This window comes from Hyposmocoma kahamanoa, unplaced genomic scaffold (genome assembly GCF_003589595.1).
Source record: "Hyposmocoma kahamanoa isolate Upper Pololo Valley unplaced genomic scaffold, ASM358959v1 116, whole genome shotgun sequence".
Taxonomy (NCBI): domain Eukaryota; kingdom Metazoa; phylum Arthropoda; class Insecta; order Lepidoptera; family Cosmopterigidae; genus Hyposmocoma; species Hyposmocoma kahamanoa.
The window spans coordinates 4,950,441-4,971,547 of NW_020653391.1; the positions used below are offsets into that span (position 1 = coordinate 4,950,441).

Consider the following 21,107-nt stretch of genomic DNA (forward strand, 5'->3'; position numbering starts at 1 on the left):
AAATTTTTACTTAAAGGAAACATTCCTTTTAAAAAGAAATAATACTGCATTCAAAGATTTTCGAAAATTGCTAGCCACACGCGGAAATCGAATTTATAATGCCACCTGAAGGGCCAGGTGGCATTACAAATTTCCACCCGGTATACATATAAATATTGGTTTCATTTCTTTTTTAATTAATTGTCAAATCTTTTGACACAATTTTGAGTTACGAATAATAATAAAATTTGGCAAATAAATATAATTCCACAAACTTTAGTGGTCTTTTTTATTTCAGATCTAAATAGCGTATTTATGTTTTCAAACACGTGATGGGATCTGCAAAGGGTCCGAAACGTTTATCTCTTTGAAAAACAAGTATACGCGATTTAAATCCGAAAAACTAGTTTCACATCCAATGTGTAACAGTCGCGAAAACCTAAGCACTCAAAATGTTGAATACATTTTGATCGAGTACAGAGCAATTTTTAAATTTGTTGGACTTTAGATAGCTACAGACAGTGAGGTTGTTCACAAGTATAATATCATTGACTACAGATATAAAAAGCTTTGTCACAATAATAACGGAACTGGGACCTTATTCTCGATGCACGAAATACGTAGTTACGGCCGTTTTCCCACTATTGAACACCTACAGAGTCGAGTTTCGAACGGGCCCGTCGTCGTTTCGTTGACGAACTTCTAGAGTAGTTTCTTAGGACGTCCATAGTGAGAAAACGATCGCAATTACGGAATTCGTGCTTCGAAAGTATTGTCCTTGTATTGAGATCTGTCCCCCAAGTATACCTAATATCTAGTCTCGATGTATGATGCTTGAAAATATATGTATTGTAAATGTTGAATGTGTACAAATGTTATTTACAAAGAGCAACCCCCAGAGTTTCTTGCTCATTCTTCTCAGCGGAATCAGCCTTACGAATGCACGGTAGAGTTTAACCAATGTGAGGATTTCAGACGTTATAATGCTTACCTATGGAATAAAGATTTTGACAGTAACAGCGTTTATAGTAAAATTAAATTTAGAATATGTATTACAAAAAACGAACTGCGGGCTTCACAGTGCGATTTACAAGTGCTTTCTGTGTAGTTACTGCTCTGCTTTTCCATAGGGCTTTTTATATTGTATATTGATTCAGACAAACCGTCCAATTAGGCAGGGCCAACTTCGAGAAAGCGGTCAATCGAATCCGACTCGGTTAGGCAGCTTTCGAGACGCTCCGGGACGCCTTCTCGTCCGCAATACCGCAGTTCTTGAAGACAAAAGTCTTCGAGCAGTACGTGTTGCCAGCGATGACCTTCGGCTCTGAGACGTGGTCACTTACTATGGGCCTCATAAAAAGCTCAAAGTCACTCAAGGAGCTATGGAGCGAGCAATGCGCGGCATTTCTCTACGTGATCAAATCAGAAATGAGGAGATCCGTAGAAGAACGAAAGTCACCGACAAAGCTCGAAGGATTGCAAGTTGAAGAGGCAGTGGGCAGGGCACATAGCTCGTAGAACTGAGTATGTTGCACTGCCCCCTACTATATGGACGGATGACCTGGTAAGCCGATGGATGCACGTCGCGTCCGATCGGCTGGTCTGGAAATCTTTGGGGGAGGCCTATGTTCAGCAATGGACATCTGCCGGCTGATATGATGATGATGATTGATTCAAAACACGTATTGTAAGCACTACGGCACAAATTAAACTAGTGATATTTTTGTGTGCGATGTTATTTAACTTACTTTTACTGCCAAAATCAAAGTCAAATAATAATTTATTCCATAGATATAATACATTTACACTCGAAAACCTCACTTCTAAGCTACTATTCGTTCAGTATTTTTTTTATAATATCAAGCGACGGGACTAACAAGTTGTGCGCCTGATGGTAAGCTACGAGCCTGTCCATAACAGTTGCAGTGCCACTCAGAGTTTTGAATCGCAAAGATCTGAGGGGCACTGCCACTGCGCCCGTCACTCTGAGACATAAGTTAACAAGTCCCATGTGCCTGTAATTTTACCATCACCCTTACCCTTCAAACCGCAACACAGTAATGCTAACATTACTGCCTGGCGGCAGTAGGTAAGGTGGCAGTTCTTCCCTGGACGAACTCTTTCACAAGAAGCTCTATTGCTAGTAAAATGCTGACTTCCTTGAGAAAAAGCAAGAAACTCTGGGGATTGTTTTTCAAATAAACTTAAATGCTGTGGAATACACTTTGAATCATATTTATGTGGAATCTAGAGGCATGTCGTCTTTCCATACATCTTTATCTAACACGTAGTCTTCAATTTTGTAATATGACTTTTCAATCAAAATATTTTTAATGTATGTAAAACTTACGTAATGATAATCTTAATATATACATATATGCTCTGGAATCTTATTGTAAAAACGTATACAGTGTCGTTGACCGTGGTTAAAAGTAATCGTGGTACCATGACTTTGGACTTAGTTCCATGTCCATGAACGGGTTCAACAGCAACCTTCGGTAACTAGCCAAACGAAGATAAGAAACATTTCACAAACTTCGGAACTCATATAAAACTGTATATAGATCGGATCACCCAAGAACGATACCACATAGAGTCGCAAAAGGCCTCAAATAGTAACTAAATAACTCCTTGTTTGACTTCACGGGTTAAAATATAAATGCACAATACAGACTACTTTAAAATAATTTCGTATAAGAGATCAATAGTTAAATACATCAATTCAACATCAGACATCAAACAACACAGGCAGTATCTGTATAATTACTTGGTGTTTACTATACACTCCGCTTGTAGGTTGTAGGTCTGATGCAGCTAACGAATAGCTATAGGTCAATACTGAAAATCAGCAATCACAATAAAAATCAGCGTCCACATCCTTTTTATCAAATTTACTGTTTTGTTTTAATTTTTCGCTTATAATTATGGTTTATTGTACCGCAAAATCTGAAAACAAAGGTTTTCAACGCAGACATATATCTAGATAGACGCCGTAAGTACAGCAATTTCAATGAAAACCAAACGTGCCACATTTTTTGTACCCACTATGACGTCACAAGAACTATTTAGTGATGGAAACCTCCTTCCGCTCGCTCTAAATCGATTGATATCGGAATACGCGTAACCACGCGTATTCCATTCAATTAATCGATTCTAAATAGAATCATTTTTGTTCAAGTATTTGTTGATTACAAGTACTTAGTCGTATAATATTAATATAGTAGAAAAATACTAGAATAAGATAGTTTAGTCCTTTGTTTTACTTGTTTTAAAAAAATGTTGATTACTTAAAAAAAATTAAGACTAATTTTTAATCGACTTCAAATGTTAAAATTATCGTTCTTCCAGTAAAATGAGATTATTATATAACATCCTTTTGTAATAGATCTTATCGTTTAACTTCAATAATGAAAACGCACGTCAATATATGAACTTACGACTGCCTTAATTAATTTTACTAGATGGTTTTCTGTTGGTAATTGGTCAAATTGATGAATGGCAAGACAACTGAAAATGTTATTGCCAACAAAATGTGGTAAAATCTTATTAATCAGAAGAGGTTTACTTAATGACGGCCTCGTGTGAAATTTTTGTGATTTGTTTATTATTTCTCGGATTTCTAACTTTGCTACTCTGCACAGTTGCATAGCATCTTGGGTGGGATAAACTAGACTTCCTTCGTTCTCGAAAGCGCTCATACATATGTCCAATTCCAGGTTTTTGTAAAAACAGCGCACTGTTAATTCTTTGCTTTTTATATTACTCGTACTACATATCTAGCGATGTATGTAATTATTTGCTCACTATATTCGGACATTCGAAGCAACGTGCTGCAAAAATTATCGAAATTACAGATACTACTCATAATAGATACTACAAAAGTGAAAAAAAAACGAAACGTACGTAAACGTACTAAACGACATAACAAAAGAGTTATAGAATATTTTTATAATATTGCTAAGGTCATAATAATTTTCGTCCCTTTGTTTTCAAAATCGATCAGAATCGAGAACAGTGTTGCCTAACGTATATATACAACACTAAATATTAAATTTGGCCAAAGAAATGTACAAGCGGCCGTACCACGAAACTGAATGCATTATACAAAAGTGCGTTCGTTCGATATTCATGGCGTATTAACAAAGGATCACAAATATATCGCACCAAGTAAAAGCCGCTATGTATTACAAATCATGAGGCATACACTCGGTTGCATATTTGTTTTCTCGAAACTCATACAAAACCAAAATAATTGGTTTTAAAACAAATTATGCATCTTCTGATTACAAAATCACTTGCCCGTGGAAGGAAATGTCCCTGTTTACCCGTTTGCCCACATTTATGGTGTTTTTGCAGTTTAGAATGGCGCAATTATGCATTTTTTCGCGTTTACGACTGGTGTTTATCTACGATAACGGTCGAGCGCGTTCTGAAGTGTAGCAGCGGCAAGTAAGTGAATTTTACTTCCTTTGGGCACGCGAAGTACACTTGCGGCGTCTATCTAGATATATGTCTGTGGTTTTCAACCAGTGCGTCCTGCCTGTTATGATTTACGGAGCTGAGACGTGGACACTCACGATACGGCTAGACCACCAACTTAAAGTCGCTCAGCGAACTATGGAACGGGCTATGCTCGGAGTTTCTCTGAAGAATAAAATTCGTAATGAGGTTATCCGACAGAGAACCAAGGTCACCGACATAGCTCGTGCAATAAGCAAGCTCTAGTGGCAGTGGGCTGGCCATATCTGTCGAAGAACCGATAACCGATGGGGAAAACGAGTTCTAGAGTGGAGACCGCGACTCGGCAAACGTAGTGTAGGACGCCCTCCGGCCAGGTGGAGTGACGACCTGCGAAAGGTTGCTGGCGGGAAATGAATGCGACAAGCTGACGACCGGGCGAAATGGCGCACATTGGGGGAGGCCTATGTCCAGCAGTGGACTACGATAGGCTGATGATGATGATGAATTAAGGTTTAAGTGTTTTATAAATAAATAAATGATTTATTTATTTAACTTCAATTGTGACATTAAACTTTATGTATTATTCCTACATAACGTGACCATTATTTTTTTCCCTTAGAGCTGGACGCCCCGTCACTTTATTATTGTTTTAAAAATAATACACAATGGTCAATGATTGAACAATTTTTAAAAAGAACTAAAAATGTTTCAACATTAAAAATAAAAGAATTAATCTTGTGTAGTCTGGTGGGATAGCTTCATATCTTTTTCGCTTCATTAATTCTTTTTCGCTTGTGTCCTGTTTTATCAAGCCGGAACATTGTTAACTATTTTGGGAACAGCGGGACCCGTAACTCAAAAGCGAGACTGTCCCGCTCAAAGCGGGACGTACGGTTACGTTAATTATACACAACCACTGTCTCTGTTAATTTGTCAATTACGGTTAGAAAATATTTTATTTGGTTACTTTTGGGATTATCTTTTCCTTTAATTTTACGCGATGTTTTAAATTTAAATTCGATGTTGATTTGCTGACTAACCTGCACATTATTATATATTTTATATATCTTATTTCCTTAAGATTGCTAATTTTGACTCATATAAAGGTAGCCATGTTACCTTTGGATAATGACACTCACTCTATTACAGAACCACCAACTTAAAAGCAATGTGAGTGGTGTTGCTAGTGACTAGGCATTATTGATAATAATACACCGCGAACTCTTTGCTTTTAACTGGCAACCAAGGGAGTGAACAGCGTGTATGCAACATGGTAATGTTTTTTTTGCATAATATCAAGTGACGGGATGAACAACTCGTGTGACTGATGGTAAGCTACACGCCTGTCCATAATATTTGCAGTGCCGCTCAGAGCTTTAAATCGCATAGATCTGAGGGGCACTGCCCTTGCGCCCGCCACCCTGAGACATAAGTTGACAAATCCTGTAATTTCACCAGCACCCTTAGTCCCTTACCCTTCAAAACCGAAACGATTAATGCTCACACTACTGCTTTGCGGCAGAAATAGGATAGAGTAGAAATAAGGTAGCAGTACTTGCCTAGACGAACTCTTTCACAAAGTGCTCTACTGCTACTAAAAATAACTATAGTATCCAACTGATTAATGAGAAAATTATAACAAACTGGACAACAGCGGGCAGCTGTGCGGTGACGACATCGACGTGGGCGGGGGCTTGCCAAAGTTTGCATATTTATTTTCGGTAAGTTGTTGGTGACATTACAGGCACATGGGACTTGTCAACTTATGTCTCAGGGTGACGGACGAAGTGGTGGTGCCCATAAGATGTTTGCGATTTAAAGCTCTGAATGGCACTGCAACTGTTATGGATAGACGAGTCGTTTACCACTAGGCGTACAACTTGTTCGTCCCGTTACTGGGTATTATAGAAAAAGTTTACCTTAACACCTTGAATATAAAGATAATATCTGATTAGCACGCAGTCAGATTCCACGTTTGAATGTCGATATCAGAACAGAAATCCTAATCGTACTTCACTATTCAACGCAAAGTGGTCCTTTAACGTTAAAATATAAGGTTAATGTTTGAAGTGAAAAGCTTTAACGGCATAGAGAATTTCTCAATAATAAAATACACTCGCCAATTTCCCTGAAACTCGTTTGGGACTCCGAAGCTTATACTTTAGAAAATAGAGTTGTAACGTTTTAGCTACTTTATATCATGATATCATGTAGCACAGTAACTGACATCACTGTGTTATCAGGGACGAGAATCCAAATATAACATGCCTATATTGCCTGTAACAACCATATTTAATTCGTGATGAGTACTCGCTAATAGGCAGTGAAATAACACATTGAGAGAGTCACCGCACTTACGTGATATCGGCTTGAGCCGGTCAGAAAAAGCTATGTAATTAAGCGTGAAACACACTGACAGCGGATGCGAGTCGGGCGCGTGTCGTGCATCCGTTCTGCGCCCGCGCTTGTGTTGAGCGCAATCAATTAAATTTCAATCAGATATTTAATTGACTAAAAAATTAATTGCAATTAATTTATTTACAATTAACATCAATTGCAAATAAACCATTAATTGGTTTATGTTAATTGTGATTTGCAATTAAATCAATTGCAATTAATTTTTTAAATTGTCTTAAGAAATAATTAATACTAACAATTAAATCTGAAACTACCGAACAAAAGCGTCAACTATATATCTGCAATGAAATCGAAGTCTGAAAATGTAAATAGATGTGCCTTTGGGTGCCAGCAAGCGCCTTTGAGTGTCCGTGAGTGCCTTTGAGTGTCCGTGAGTGCCTTTGAGTGCCTTCGAGTGCCCTGGAGTGCCTTTGAGAGCGCGCGAGTGCCTTTGCCACTTTGCCGTTAATTGTTGTAGTCGCGATTGACAAATAATTAATTGTCAATTTTTAATTGCCTGAACAATTAAACTTTGCCCAACACTGGCCCGCGCGTGGTGTGTTGTCGTCCATATAAATAGAGGGAATTACAGTCGCCATGCTCCCGACCTGAGTCGCGCCCGACCCGCACCCGTTCTCTGTGTGTTTCATGCGTAAGAGCAACCCGACCCGACACGCGCCCGACCAGCACCTGTTCTGTGTGTTTCACGCGTAAGAGCAATCCGACCCGACACGCGCCCGACCAGCACCCGTTCTCTGTGTGTTTCACGCGTAAGAGCAAAAGACGTTTAGACGTTTAGCTTCCACTCGGACCACCGACGCGAAACCCACGTTTTTTTCGCTTTTAATACATGGACATAAATTTTTTTCTGCTTAAGCCGTATTAATACGATTCCGTGTCGATAAAAGTGGTGACTCCCTAAAGTGTAGCCATAATTAACTTCTACTAACCACTTTTAATGTAAAACTAGATTATGCCATTATCAACAATCACTAACACGGATTTTAGGTGACGATTTTGTTGTGCACGTTAGATAATTTGAATGTCACAAAAGTAATTGTTATTAATTACATCAAAAAAGGTCTATTATAAACTTGTATTACACGGTATATGTTTCTGAACTATTCTGTTGTCGATAATTTTAAAACCACGATTAGATATACTATCTGTAAAGAGGGAAATCCTGAAATAGCCCATGATTGTTGGCTATTTTTCGTAAAGCAAATAAATTTATCTTGGGTCAAATGTAGGTTATGATAATTTCTTTAAACTCATTTGTAATGTATGTAATAAATATAGATACGAGCCAAAAAACTGGTCTAGAGAATTTCGGAGAATTCTCTCGTAGTCTCGGAGGTTCCCGTGACTATCGTATCGTATCTGGTTTATACGTTACACATAAAGGTATTCACATAAAGTTCATTATGCTATGTACAGGTTCGTTGCAAAAAGTCGCTTCTACCACGGCAATGTAAATTGAGTCTTAATTACAACAGAGCTAGTTTAATTTAGCCACTAATTCAAATGTTTCTAAAAATGTTGAGTTGAACGAACTTATTGCCATTATAATTACCTACCAAATTGAATTCGGAAGCGATCTAACTCCAACTTTTGTCTTCTTCTTATTTTTCTTACTTACGGGTAAAGAGTAAAAAAAATTTAAACTTATTTTCGTTCTTTTTTTTAATTCTTTCCACTAAAGAATTAAAAAAGCAAAGTTTTACGACCATACAGCCAAGTGTTAGCTCAAAATATGATGGACTGAAGCGTCCACTACTTTGTTTATTACTTTATTAAGTATTTGTCGTGCTTTGTGTTCCTCAGTTTTCAAATGAGGAGCAAAAATAGATAAAGACTGGTACACAACAAAATCGTCATCTCAACAATTCTACTCTATATACAATTATTTTAGAAATTAAATGCTCTTACTAAATCAATTTCCGGAACTTTGTTAGATTTAATAGGACAGCAAATTAACATGTTTTAAAGAGACCATATTCTTTCTTAACTTGCCAAAATATTTTTGTTAGAAAAAAGAACATTCTCTATCTATATAATAATGTTATGGAATGCTAATTCTGAATGATACGTTTATTTATTGCTCTGTACTAAAAATATTGCTAAATATTACTTTCACAACTTTAATTTGAATAAATATTGCATTCACAATTTTTAACTTAGTAATATCAATTTGTTATTGTAGATCTATATAAGCACATGTTACATCCCGCGGGGTTAGACTTTATAAAAGAAAGAAAAGAAAATCTTTTTTCACAATCATCAAGACTTTTCTATTTATCGTTCTATATTCAATTTTTACTGATAAATTAAACAAGAATAATTGAAGCTGTCATTCTGTTCAAATGAATCGTCGTGAAGTGTTGTCAAAATTTTCAAGCTTATTGATTTATCTGTAACATCTAGAATTAATTAAACCTTCTAGATTTAAGAATTCATTTTGTAAGCACAGAACAAAACGGTAAAGTTTGGATGATTGTGTTTATTAGATTTCTAATATTCGACTTTATCTATTTGTAACAATGGAGTAATTGTGACTTTTAAATTGCAATATAACTAATTCCTGTTATACCAATTATGTAATAAAACTTGGTAGGAAGCAAAATTTCCGAAAATACGGCCCTTTAGGTAGTAAACAATATTAGATATTTAGTTATTTTAAACTGTTACAATTACCCAATAGTTAGTGTAGAAATCTGAAGGCGCCTAAGTCCTATGGACTTAGAGCGCCTTCAAATTAGACGCTTGTAGAAACGCTTCAGTGGCGCATCTGTGGCGCTGCAGCCGCGGTCTAACTGAAGCGAAGGGGATACTATGGAAACGGGACAAATTTTTGACCCTTTTTTAAATGTTATTGTAGTTTGAATTTGGTTTTGACTTGCTTCTAGTAGAATAGACCGGAATAAACACTTTTTATTCTAATAATTTTTCTTCTACGGCCGATACCAAGAAATTTAGAGGGAACAATTTTTATTTACTAGGAGATCAGCACTACAATATCGATTAATTTTAAAAAAACCGCAGCCGCGCCACTCCTAATTTTAATACAATATTTAGAAGTGTAATTGCAGCGCTACTGTCATGACACGCGCACGCCACTTTTGCAGTCACAATTAGTACATGTGCGGCTGCCGTGCCACAATCGCGTCACTGCAGCTTTCATCATTCATTTATTCATCTATTATCATCTGTTCCTAAGTTCGTTCGACTTTATCTTAAAACTGTACTGTGTTAGTGCTTACCAACAACTTGTCTAATTTTCCACTATTGCTAACTCTTCTTCTTCACCCGATGTATTCGTTTTCCCATCAATGTGAGCGAGATTCGCTTCCGAAGATTCATTACTGGACCCCTGAGATCTTGGACTAGCACTCGTTCTTACGTAAAGAACATTTGAATCCAACCTACGATCGTTACCATAGGTTCCACCGTCAGATATCCTATTCAATTTGTGAATTTGTTCACGTAACTCACAAACTTGACTGTACAATTTCTTATTTTCTCTCAATATTGCTACATTCTCTGTTTCTAGTAACTCCCTTTTACTCCACTGGATTGTGTTTTCAGACTTCAATCTTTCCATTTCCATTTTGTACTCTGTCACTTTTTCCTCGAGAACTTGCTTAGCTGCAATTTCGTCTTGTAACTCATTTTGAAGTTTCTCAACTTCGCTATGACTAGAATCAGTGGACCCCAATGTCCTGTCACTGTGTGTCAATTCCATTTTTGTATTATGTAATTCTGCTGTAAGAGTCTCAATTTTAGCAAGCAAGAATGCTTTTTGATCCTTCTCACTTTGCAGACTTTTACACGTGTCATCCAGCCGAATTCTCATTTCATTAAACTTATTGGCCAGTACGTTATCAACATTAGAGAATTTGTGAGAATCCAATGAAGCTCTTTGGCGTATTGAAGGTTCATTAGGGGAAACGTAACCTAAATTTTTTCTTCTCAATTCTACGCCATCTTCCGTTGACAAGTCACCAGACACTATTCTGCTTTCTCCTATGCTTAGAAGTTTCTCATTGTCTCTTTTCAGGTCCATCAATTGTTGTTCCAAATTGTTCTTTTCGGTTTTAGCTGTCGTCAATTCTTTTGTGATAAATTCAACTTTATTTTTCAACTGTTTGACCTCTTCTCTAGCCTTGTTGCGTTCAGTACGAACCTTGCTCCACTTCTCTCGCCAGTTGGCCGTGCAGTCTGACCACCAACGCATGGTTTTTTCCATTTGCGTAGCCCGAGCTCTTGCTTCGTCAAGTTCCCTCTGATATAGGGCCTCTTTGGCTTCCCAGTCAGTGTTAGTGTACCTCATGGATGCGCCGTCGTGGTCTCGACTACGTCGATGACTGCCACCGTGGGAGCTTTGAGCCATTTTTCATTTGTTTCCTGAAATTAAAGCATATTCTAAGTCTCTCACCCTATTCTCGTGCCCTTTTATTAATCGTACAAGAGATATATTATTATTATATACTATTATATAAATATAATATAGTACTACTCGTGAAAAGTAATATCGTCTAATATAGTTCATTTTATACAGTGAAAATGAGTTGCAATCCCCCTCCACCACCATGCTCTCCCCCAGCCCCGCCGCCATGCCCGCAAATTTGTACACCACCAACGCCGCTGGCGCCTTGTCGACCGAAGCCAATTCTGAAGGTGCTACATTCATTTTTAGTTTAAATACACTTAGAAGTTCTAAAATCTGAGCGGTTTGTTTTTTTTTATAAATAACAACATCACATGTACGTTGCCCGGATCCCAAAGTAAGTAGCCAAAGCACTTGTACAAAGTACCACAAACACCCACACTCGAGACAATATATAAAACTTAGTTTTCTACACTGACCCGGCCGGGGATCGAACCCGGGACCTCAGAGATGGCGACACTATGAAAACCACCGCCTCCCTTTTGTGCGGTATCATTGTAATAACTTTTGTTGTAAGTGCATCGTCATAGACAATCTTGTAGCAGCATTAAAAAGTAACCACTGATGAAGAAATGCCTCGCAAACCCTGCTAGCAGGGCATGGTCAATAATGTCATTCAGTCCAATAGGATCCCCTAGCCCAATTCCCAGGGGAACCTCGTGAACTCAGCAGTTCATACCTTATGTCAAAGAAAATTTAAGGTTTGATTCTACTTGTCGGCACGCATCAGCAGATCTTTGCTAAACATGTGTTTTATATGTGGTATCATCAGTATGCTTCAGCATCAATTGATCTGGTCACAGTCCATATAAAAAAGTTTATTATGGATGCGGTGCTGATGGATGCTGACTAATAATTATGTGTCCGGGAGTATATTATACTTATGGGCGATAATGAAAACTTTATCTTCCTACAAGAAATTACGCTTCGAGGAAAAAAAATACGTATTGGCTACCATTTGTTACAAAGCTAAAGGAGTATTTTATTTATACAGGGTTTGCATTGGTCGCAGACAAAGGCTATCATAGCTAGCGCACTAGTGTTTAGTATGATAGCGGGTGCGTGTGTTCGAACCTTTATAGGACGACCTCGCATTGCGGCTTATAAGGACTATTACGAGTAAGTTTATTTACGTATTTACTTGCCAACAGGTCTACCAGATCTCATGACCAATGCAACATTTGATAAAACTGTTGTAAACATTCTCAAGGTCGTATTCTAGAACTATACTCAATACTCAAGTCAGGACTTGAGTTTTGCAGTGAGCACTAAAAATCATACTCAAGTTCTTGCCATTAGGGTCGTATTTCCAGTGCTTGAAATCATACTCAAGTCTGCTCAAATCCTAACTTGAGCATTGAGTAGAGTTCTGGAATACGGCATTGAGTAGAGTTCTGGAATACGACCCTTAGTATTGTTTTTTATCGTTCTGATTTTTTATTATAAGTAATTGATTGTATTTGTTATAATATAATTAATTTGTTGTATACAATACAGAATGTCCTAAAATTCAATGTCATATGGGTACCGGGTGAAAGGCCAAGTTATACCAGTTCTGGCAAAATAAACAGAAAAAATTCTATGTCGCTTAGTTAAGTGATAATAGGCATATTTTTGAAAGTGTTGTAAATCGACGCCATAGGTCACATCTGTGCATACTGTTCTTTTTTGCACTTCCAATAATTTTGGATGTATAAATTGTTTGCCTTCAGCACAAATACAGATTGAATAGATGATTTGCCCAGAGTGGTGTAGTACTTTTTTTTTTATATTATTATTTGTATGTCAAAGTTTTGTTTTCGCCGGGGGGCGTAATCGAATCAGAATTTAGCCCCTCACAATGGACAAACAGCACCATCATACTTATACACAAGAAAGGAGACAAAGGAATATTCTCCACCATAGGTCAAATGCACGCCATTAAACACGAAATCACAAGAATGTGGGTACCCACTATACATGGGGTTCATAGACTACAATAAAGCTTTCGATTCTATAAACCACAATCACATCTGGATAGCTTTACAAAAGCAGGGTATTGAAAAGAAATGCATAAGGATCATAAAGAACATTTACTCTAACAGCACAGTACAGGTGAAATTAGAATCTCTATGAAAACCATTTCAGATACAGAAGGAGTCCGACAAGATAACCCACACTCGCCAAAACTCTTCTCAACGGTTCTCGAGAATGTCTTCAGAAACCTCGAATGGAATGATAGAGGCATATACATAAACGGTGAAAGACTGCACAATCTAAGGTTCACGATCCTCTTTCCCTACAATACATGATCCAAGGCAATTGCAACTAAAAGCAAAGAAGTGGGTTTAACCATTAATAAAACAAAAACCAAAGTAACGACTAACAGATCTGAAAAGCCTCGTAGATCGGGAATACATTGAATATGTAGGATCCTACATTTGTCTGGGCCAATTATTGTCGTTTAGTGATCAAACGGAGCAAGAACTAGAAAGAAGAGTTACCAACTCTTGGAGCCGGTATTGATCACTCAAAGACCTATTTAAAGACAAGTGCTATCCAATGGCAGCAAAGAGAAAGGTCTTTACCATCTGCGTCCTCCCAATTTTGACCTATGGATGCCAAACGTGGGCATTGACTAGTAAACACCATCAGAAACTCACAACCTGTCAAAGAGGAACGGAGAGAAGTACGCTGGGATTCTCTCTAAGAGTCGTATTCCAGAACTCTACTCAATACTCAAGTCAGGACTTGAGTATTGCAGTGAGCACTGAAAATCATACTCAAGTCCTTGCCATTAGGGTCGTATTTCCAGTGCTTGTGTTTCCAGTGCAATCCTGACTTGAGCATTGAGTAGAGTTCTAGAATACGACCCTAAGAGACAAAAAGAGAGCTACAGACATACGAAAGACTACTAAATTGGAGGGTGTCACCACAAAAACCAAAACACTAAAGTGGAAGTGGACTAGCCACATGTACAGGGAAAGAGTAGAAAAGTGGGCTAGACAGGTTACAGAATGATTGCCAAGAGAAAACGTCAAGAGGAAAAGAGGTCGTCCCTTTAAAAGATGGTCCGATGACTTTAAAAAAATAGCTGGACCTCTATGGACTAGGCTAACAAGAGAGCCAAATGGATAGAGGTGGGGGAGACCTATACGTCTTCAGGATGCGCTGATGTTATAGATTAAGTAATTTACTAATATAATTGTCAATGTAACTGAATTGTCAGTATAATATAGGTTAATAAATAAAGTATGTCAAAGTTCTTTTTTTGTATTAAGAATTTATTTTTTTACTAAATTAACAATATTCATTGTTTGATTTGTGACTGCGGTTAATGGCACGGTTATTTAGGATTACATTAAAAAAACACTGCAAAATCGGAAAAATTGTAATCACAGAACTCAAAAATGTGTTCTAGGATATCTATTTCCAATATTTTCAAAAATATGCCTATTATCGCTTAAGTGGCATGGATTTTTCATAATTTTGCCACAACTGGTATAGCCTGACCTCATGTCTGCTAAATATTGAGTGTTTCTTTTTACTTTTTCTTTTTCTTTTCTTTACATTAACTGTCGTTCACGACTTTTTTGACGTTACGACGACAGACTGTCATGATTCATGACAATGGGAAGAGCAACCGTCTGACGATAAATAAAACGTCACGGTAAAAATGTGACGACAGTCTGTAGTGCGAACAACAAGGTGGCTGCAGTGAAACCATAAATTGTCGACACGATCTAATGGGAACAGCCAGACACGACAGTCGTTCAACGATAAAATAAACATCCACGACATAGTCACGACAGATAGTCGTGATATGGGAATATGCTAGATGCGACAGTTGGTCAACGATGTATAAAACGTTACGACTCAATGGGAACGCGCCCATATAGTTAATTTTTTACATTCCAACCTTTGGAAAGTTATACAAATAGTTGAAATAGAAAATGGGTGGGATCAAATGTTTTATCCTTATTACCAGTCAAACATGTGTCATGTTACCTTGCTTTTAAAAGTGTCTTATGCCCATATTTCCAAAAATATTCTAATTGGCACAAGATTTGGTGGTTTCGAAATTTATCTATAGATCTCTCGGCAGTCCCTATAATTACAATGAACATATGACATTTTAACAGGTAATACACAGTCATAATATCAAAGGGTGGGTTTTGAAAAATAAATAAGTAATAAATATATATTATACATCATATATCAGTCGCTTAGCAAACAACACTGCATAAGTAGTTTGGAGTAATTTCAAAGGAGTGGAGAACTACACTTCAAATCTATTATTGGTAATAAGTGCTCTATATATGTACAACACATAATTGCAGATCAGTTCGTTGTCAAATTTTAATTGATTCACGTTTTATTTGGACTTGAGTAATGTTCAAAAGTAAACAACAATTTTCCACTTGAGCGGTGTTGTCTGCTAAGCAACAATATGTTGCTGCCACACCAAAGTAAGTAACTAAAACACACAAACACCCAGACCCGAGACAACATAGAAATAGTAGATTGTACAACAAGTGCATAAAACACGTCATTGTACCTGAGACGAGTATATCCTTAAGTCGAGGGTAAAATGAGTTATACAATCTGCTTTTCACTTTGATTGACAGGAAATTAAACACCAATATTACAAATAAACGATAACGATAACTCGACTATTGCCAAGAAAATATAAGAATTTTCAGCCAATGTACTACTTTTCTTTTCTACATTTGACTCGGGTCGGACTACATAATGCTCAGTTATATTTGACAAGCTTTTATTTTTTATGCATTTCTATTTCTTATAACTTATTAGAATTACTATTGCCTACTTTTTTATTTTGTAATATAACACAGATTAAAAAAACAAAAGTAAAACTTTATTTTATAAAGTTTTAGAGTGAGTGGCTGTTGGCGCAGGCGTCATTGCCTCGGTCTTAAATGACGATTTTATTCTATGCACTAGAGCATAAAATCCTATTTTATGCAGCCTACACCCAGCATAAATACGAACTTTAAGAGCATGAAAAGTAAAAAAGTTAGAGATAATAGAATAATAAATAAGATAGAAAGATAGTTTTCTACATTGACCTGGCTGGAGATTGAACCCGAGACCTGAGAAGGCGACTCCATTGAAACCGTGGTGCAAGCCACTCCACCACGGAGGCCATTGTATAAAAAATATTAGACAATTATATTTTAATAGAAAGGCGACAAAATGGCAATTCTTGTTGCTGTACATTAAATTCCTTTTTTATTTCAAAATTGTGATTAGTCTTGTACACATATATATAGAGTTCTTAAGTTTTCGCGATTGTTACACATAGGAAATGAAACTGTTTTTCCGGATTTAAATCACGTATATTTGTTTTTTCAAACAAACTGACATTTCGGGCCCTTTACAGGTCCCATAGTCACATTGTCAGTCAACTGTAACAACAGGACCTGTGAAGAGCCCGAAACGTCAGTTTGTTTAAAAAAACAAATGTACGCGATTTAAATCCAGAAAAAGTTTCATTACCCACATACACACATCAAAAAAAGTTTGCGATCAATAGCATAAACTCCTATAATTCTTTAAATTTAACTTTATCAAGAAAAAATCTATGTTGTATGCTTTCTTTAAATAGGAATACCCTGTTTGAAATTAAAATATAAAACTATTTTTTATTATTTATTTTAAAAAATTGAGCCATTAATCATAATGTAATAGTGATAGAAATTTCATAGAAAGAAAAAGACTGTTTAATTAAACTTAAACAACAATTTATTATTAAAAGGTGTGAATTCAATATAAAATAACTCCTCCCCTGGCTCGAATACATGCGAAGATCCTCCTGGGCATGCTGAGGATCAAGTTATCCAGCATTTCCTGGGGTAACCTATCCCATTCTTCAATAGCGGCTTCCCTGAGCTCTGGAACTGTCTGGGGACGTGGCTCACCGTTCCATACTGCTCGTTTAAGAGCATCCCACGCATGCTCTATTGGGTTTAAGTCGGGCGAGCCGGCAGGCCAGTCTAATCGTGTGATATCGTATTCTTGAAGAGCAGCATTGACTCGTTGAGCTCGATGTGCGGGCGCATTATCATCGACCAGTACAAATTGGTGCCCATGGTTTACTCGGAATGGTCTGACGATATCATCAATAGCAACTGCTTTGTACATGTCTGCTGTCATGAAGCCCCGATACGGGATCAAAGGCGTTCTAGCTCCAATCATAATGCCACCCCAAAAGGACACCGATTTTCCGCCTTGCTGAACTGTTCCAGTGGCAGATCTTTGTCTTTCACGGTCGCCTGGTCTTCTCCAGACACGGACACGTCGGTTATCTGGATGAGTGCTGATTCGGGATTCGTCAACGAAGAGACAGTTTTGCCAAATGTTTTCGTCCTCACCTTCTTCATTTTGCCGAAGTCTAGCCCACTGCAATCTTCGTTGTTGACGTTGCCGGGAATTGAGCGGAGCTCGCCAAGACCTCCGTGCTCGTAATCCAGCCTGGTGCAAGCAATTGCGAACGGTCTGCGTGCTAACTTCAAGCCCAGAGGCGGCCCTGACTTCTGCTTTTATTTTAGTGGCGTTGATTGTTGGATCACGGGCTGCCAGCAATCTAATATAGCGCTTTTGGGCAGCTGTCAAAACAGTTGGGCGACCGCTGCGGGGTCGGTCAGCTAAATTCCCCATTCCGTGATACCTCTGCAACGTAGCCACGACACAGGATTGGGATATAGCAAGTCTGCGTGCTATTACTCTCGTGGTGTATCCTTCTTCCCTCAAAGTTACTATTCTAGCTCGTAAAACCTCTGATAATCCTCTTGGCATTTTTTCAATCACAACTTTCCGCGAAAAATATCTTGAATCGCTTATAATTGACTAAATCAGATCTCTGAATGAGCGTAAGCTAGGACTGAAAGCCTTTTTATATGAAAAAACAATTGAACGGGGTCATTGTTTTATGTTCTAATTTATTTTTAAATAAAGAATCTAAAAAGAAGAAAAAATCATAATATAATCTACAGTAACAAAAAAGATTTCAGTTTTTCGAAGTGATCGCAAACTTTTTTTGATGTGTGTATATATATTTACATAAAATTTTATACATAATTTAACCATGTACATAAATAATGTTACATATAATTTCACCGTATATATACTTTTACATTACATCTTGTAGCTTCATATGAAAGTTAAAAAATATATATTGTGAATAATATCAACGGCATTGCTTACAAAGTATGCAATTTCTATAAGGACTTTAGGAAAAGTTGGGAAGGATCGAATCCAGCATGCTTTGCCTGCATATGACTAGCAGTGTCAACACAGCAAAATTAATAGTAGACGACGTACTTTGACCTATTTAAAGCCAGGCTTTGAGGACTTTGCAACTCTTCACAAATGTGCTACGTGAATTTATTTACCTGTTAAGAGTTTCTAAAAATTGCACATAATTAAAATTGTTTAGTATCTTTCTTAAATTTTGGAAAAGTATATTGCATGAAAATTTTACATATATTTTGTAAGATCATTGTTAAGCCAATCATAAACTAGAAATTAAGTATAAATAAAAATGTAACAGAAACTGATGTAGGTCGGTTGCTTAATGGTTTAATCTTTTTACTAAAATACAACAAATAGTCCAAACTCAAAACATGCTGTTGTAATTTGCTTACCTTAGCTCACATATAGGTAATTACCACATTCATAATTAACAGATTAGTATGTTTTTATCATACAACCTGAAGAACATTTAGAATGCTTTAGAATGTACTGTACTGTATTATCAGCATTAGTATTTTGTAAGAAAAATTACATTTCCGAAATCATCAATCACCAGCAAGTTTTTTAATTTTTTATTTTTTTTATTAATAGTTTTGGCTTGGATACAAGTCCTTTGAGCTATGTCTTCGTTTAATTATTGGGATCCTCAGTAATATTTTCGATTGTAGTTCTAATACAAGTTTTCACTTTGTCATAGATAACTTAGTTCACTTATTTGGGTTTCTTAAACAGTCTTTTAAGTCAATATTTATGTTTTCACTTTCATTTAAACCACATTATTATCGCTTTAAATAAAAATTTTGAATTCGTAATTAGTGGAATGTTCAGGATAAAGTCTCTTGTAATTTGATTTAAAATAGGGAATATAGTTCTAACTTTTTCATCGCTATTTCTTTTTTGGTTTTTTTCATAATATACTTAAAACAAAAATAGTCTTTGTAAAAACTGTAAGTACTTCTTCCGTCCGCTACTAAAAGTGCCAAAATATTTTTTGAGATATCATAAAAAACCATAACCCAGTTTTAGAATATTAAAATTGGTTAATGATTTTTCAGCTATGCATCGTTAGGGTAAGTTTCGATAAATCGAACACGTTAATTAATTTGAACTGTTTTTTTTTGTGTTAATTAATTTTTTTACTCAAAATAGATATTAGACCATTGTCACTTAGCCGCGTTTTAGTTAGTGGACGGCAGACTTTGTAACTTCAAAAACCCGCCATTTCTCTTTTAATTTATTTGTAAATGAACCATGAGCTTTGGCTGCGAGGAATCAGCTACATGTTTACAATGGCCTGTTTACATTGACACAGTGCTTCGCGCTAGTAGCACTGGCATGTCAACGTTCGGCAAATATTGATAATATCTAAACACGTATGCTTTTCTGCAAATTCACAGCTGGCAAATCGTCATGACAAAAACAAAGTGGCTGCAGCTGCCTATTTTATATTTCCTTATTGGTAGCCACTAGGCTTGGTCAGTGCAGTGTCAGTTTCGATGTATGTTCTCGGTTATTTATTACTGATGAGAATGTCAAAGTCTAGGTACCAGCGAGGTATTAGTTTTTGGAAGAATCTCCTTCGTGTCAATGATTCATGATTCATAAACCCCATGAAGTAATGTAATCGACAAGGTCCAGCACTAGGGTTTGCTAGTGGTACTGGCACCTATCAATTAATTTATTAGATTATTAGTGTTTTAAGAATAATAAACAACTGTTGTATAGTTCCACATTCAAGACCTGGGCCTTGATTTTGATTGCCTCTCCCGATCGCAAACTGCGTCTTTTCCGAGTCGAGGCGTATAATATTGCGGATGGGCTACCCGATCGAATCGATACCGATTTGAATTAAAATCAGGGCGCAGGTCGTGCTTGACAGTTTTTTTATGATATCAAGTGACGGAACGAACGAGTCGTGCTCCTGGTACTAAGCGACACGCCTGCATATGAGTATAAGTACTAAAGAACGCCTGTTCATAACAGTTGCTGTGTCACTCAGAGCTTTTAAATCACAGATCTGAGAGATACTGTCACTGCGCCCGTTACCCTGAGACAAGTTGACACGTATCTGTAACCACCAGCACTACGAATTCACTTTGAAACCTGCTTTGGCCCAATTGGAAATTTATGGGATTCGTAAGAATGCAGGTATTGATGCGATGTCTATCACATGTCTTAGAACATTTACAACTCTCCTCTAAATCACAAAGAGCGTTAAAAAGTTATGATCAAAATGCTCCTTTCTCATTGTAATTTTCCTTCTGATTTCATTTGGGAATAGGATGTGGACTGTATTGTCTGTATACGTTCATTATTTTTTTCTAGAAAAGCGGAGTTCGATGAATGGGCTGATGAAATGGCCAGGAAGGGCTTATTCCAAGGCGTGCCTCTGGAGTCCTTGAAAGAAAATAAAGACTAGACAAAATAGGTTTCTTCTTGCTGTTCCTACACAAATACTTTTTTATTTCATTAAATGTTTTTAATTTGCGATTGTATTTCAATTTTTTTTAATATCTTGTTGGAAAAGTCCCCTTAGTGTAATTCGAATAACATACAATGTATCGAAATA

At 36.9% G+C, this 21,107-nt stretch overlaps 2 protein-coding genes across 2 annotated transcripts; one reads left to right on the forward strand and one right to left on the reverse strand.

Moving 5' to 3' along the window:
• Positions 1–8,580: 8,580 nt before the first annotated feature.
• Positions 8,581–11,262, reverse strand: LOC113239823 (coiled-coil domain-containing protein 102A). Its single transcript, XM_026476963.1, has one exon. The coding sequence runs from the start codon at positions 11,225–11,227 to the stop codon at positions 10,109–10,111; it is 1,119 nt and encodes a 372-aa protein (XP_026332748.1). The 5' UTR covers positions 11,228–11,262; the 3' UTR covers positions 8,581–10,108.
• A 133-nt stretch (positions 11,263–11,395) lies between these two features.
• On the forward strand, positions 11,396–21,004 carry LOC113239824. The gene is made up of 3 exons (XM_026476964.1): positions 11,396–11,514; positions 12,279–12,403; positions 20,864–21,004. The coding sequence occupies exons 1-3, from the start codon at positions 11,401–11,403 to the stop codon at positions 20,955–20,957; spliced, it is 333 nt and encodes a 110-aa protein (XP_026332749.1). The 5' UTR covers positions 11,396–11,400; the 3' UTR covers positions 20,958–21,004.
• The last annotated feature ends 103 nt before the right edge of the window (positions 21,005–21,107 follow it).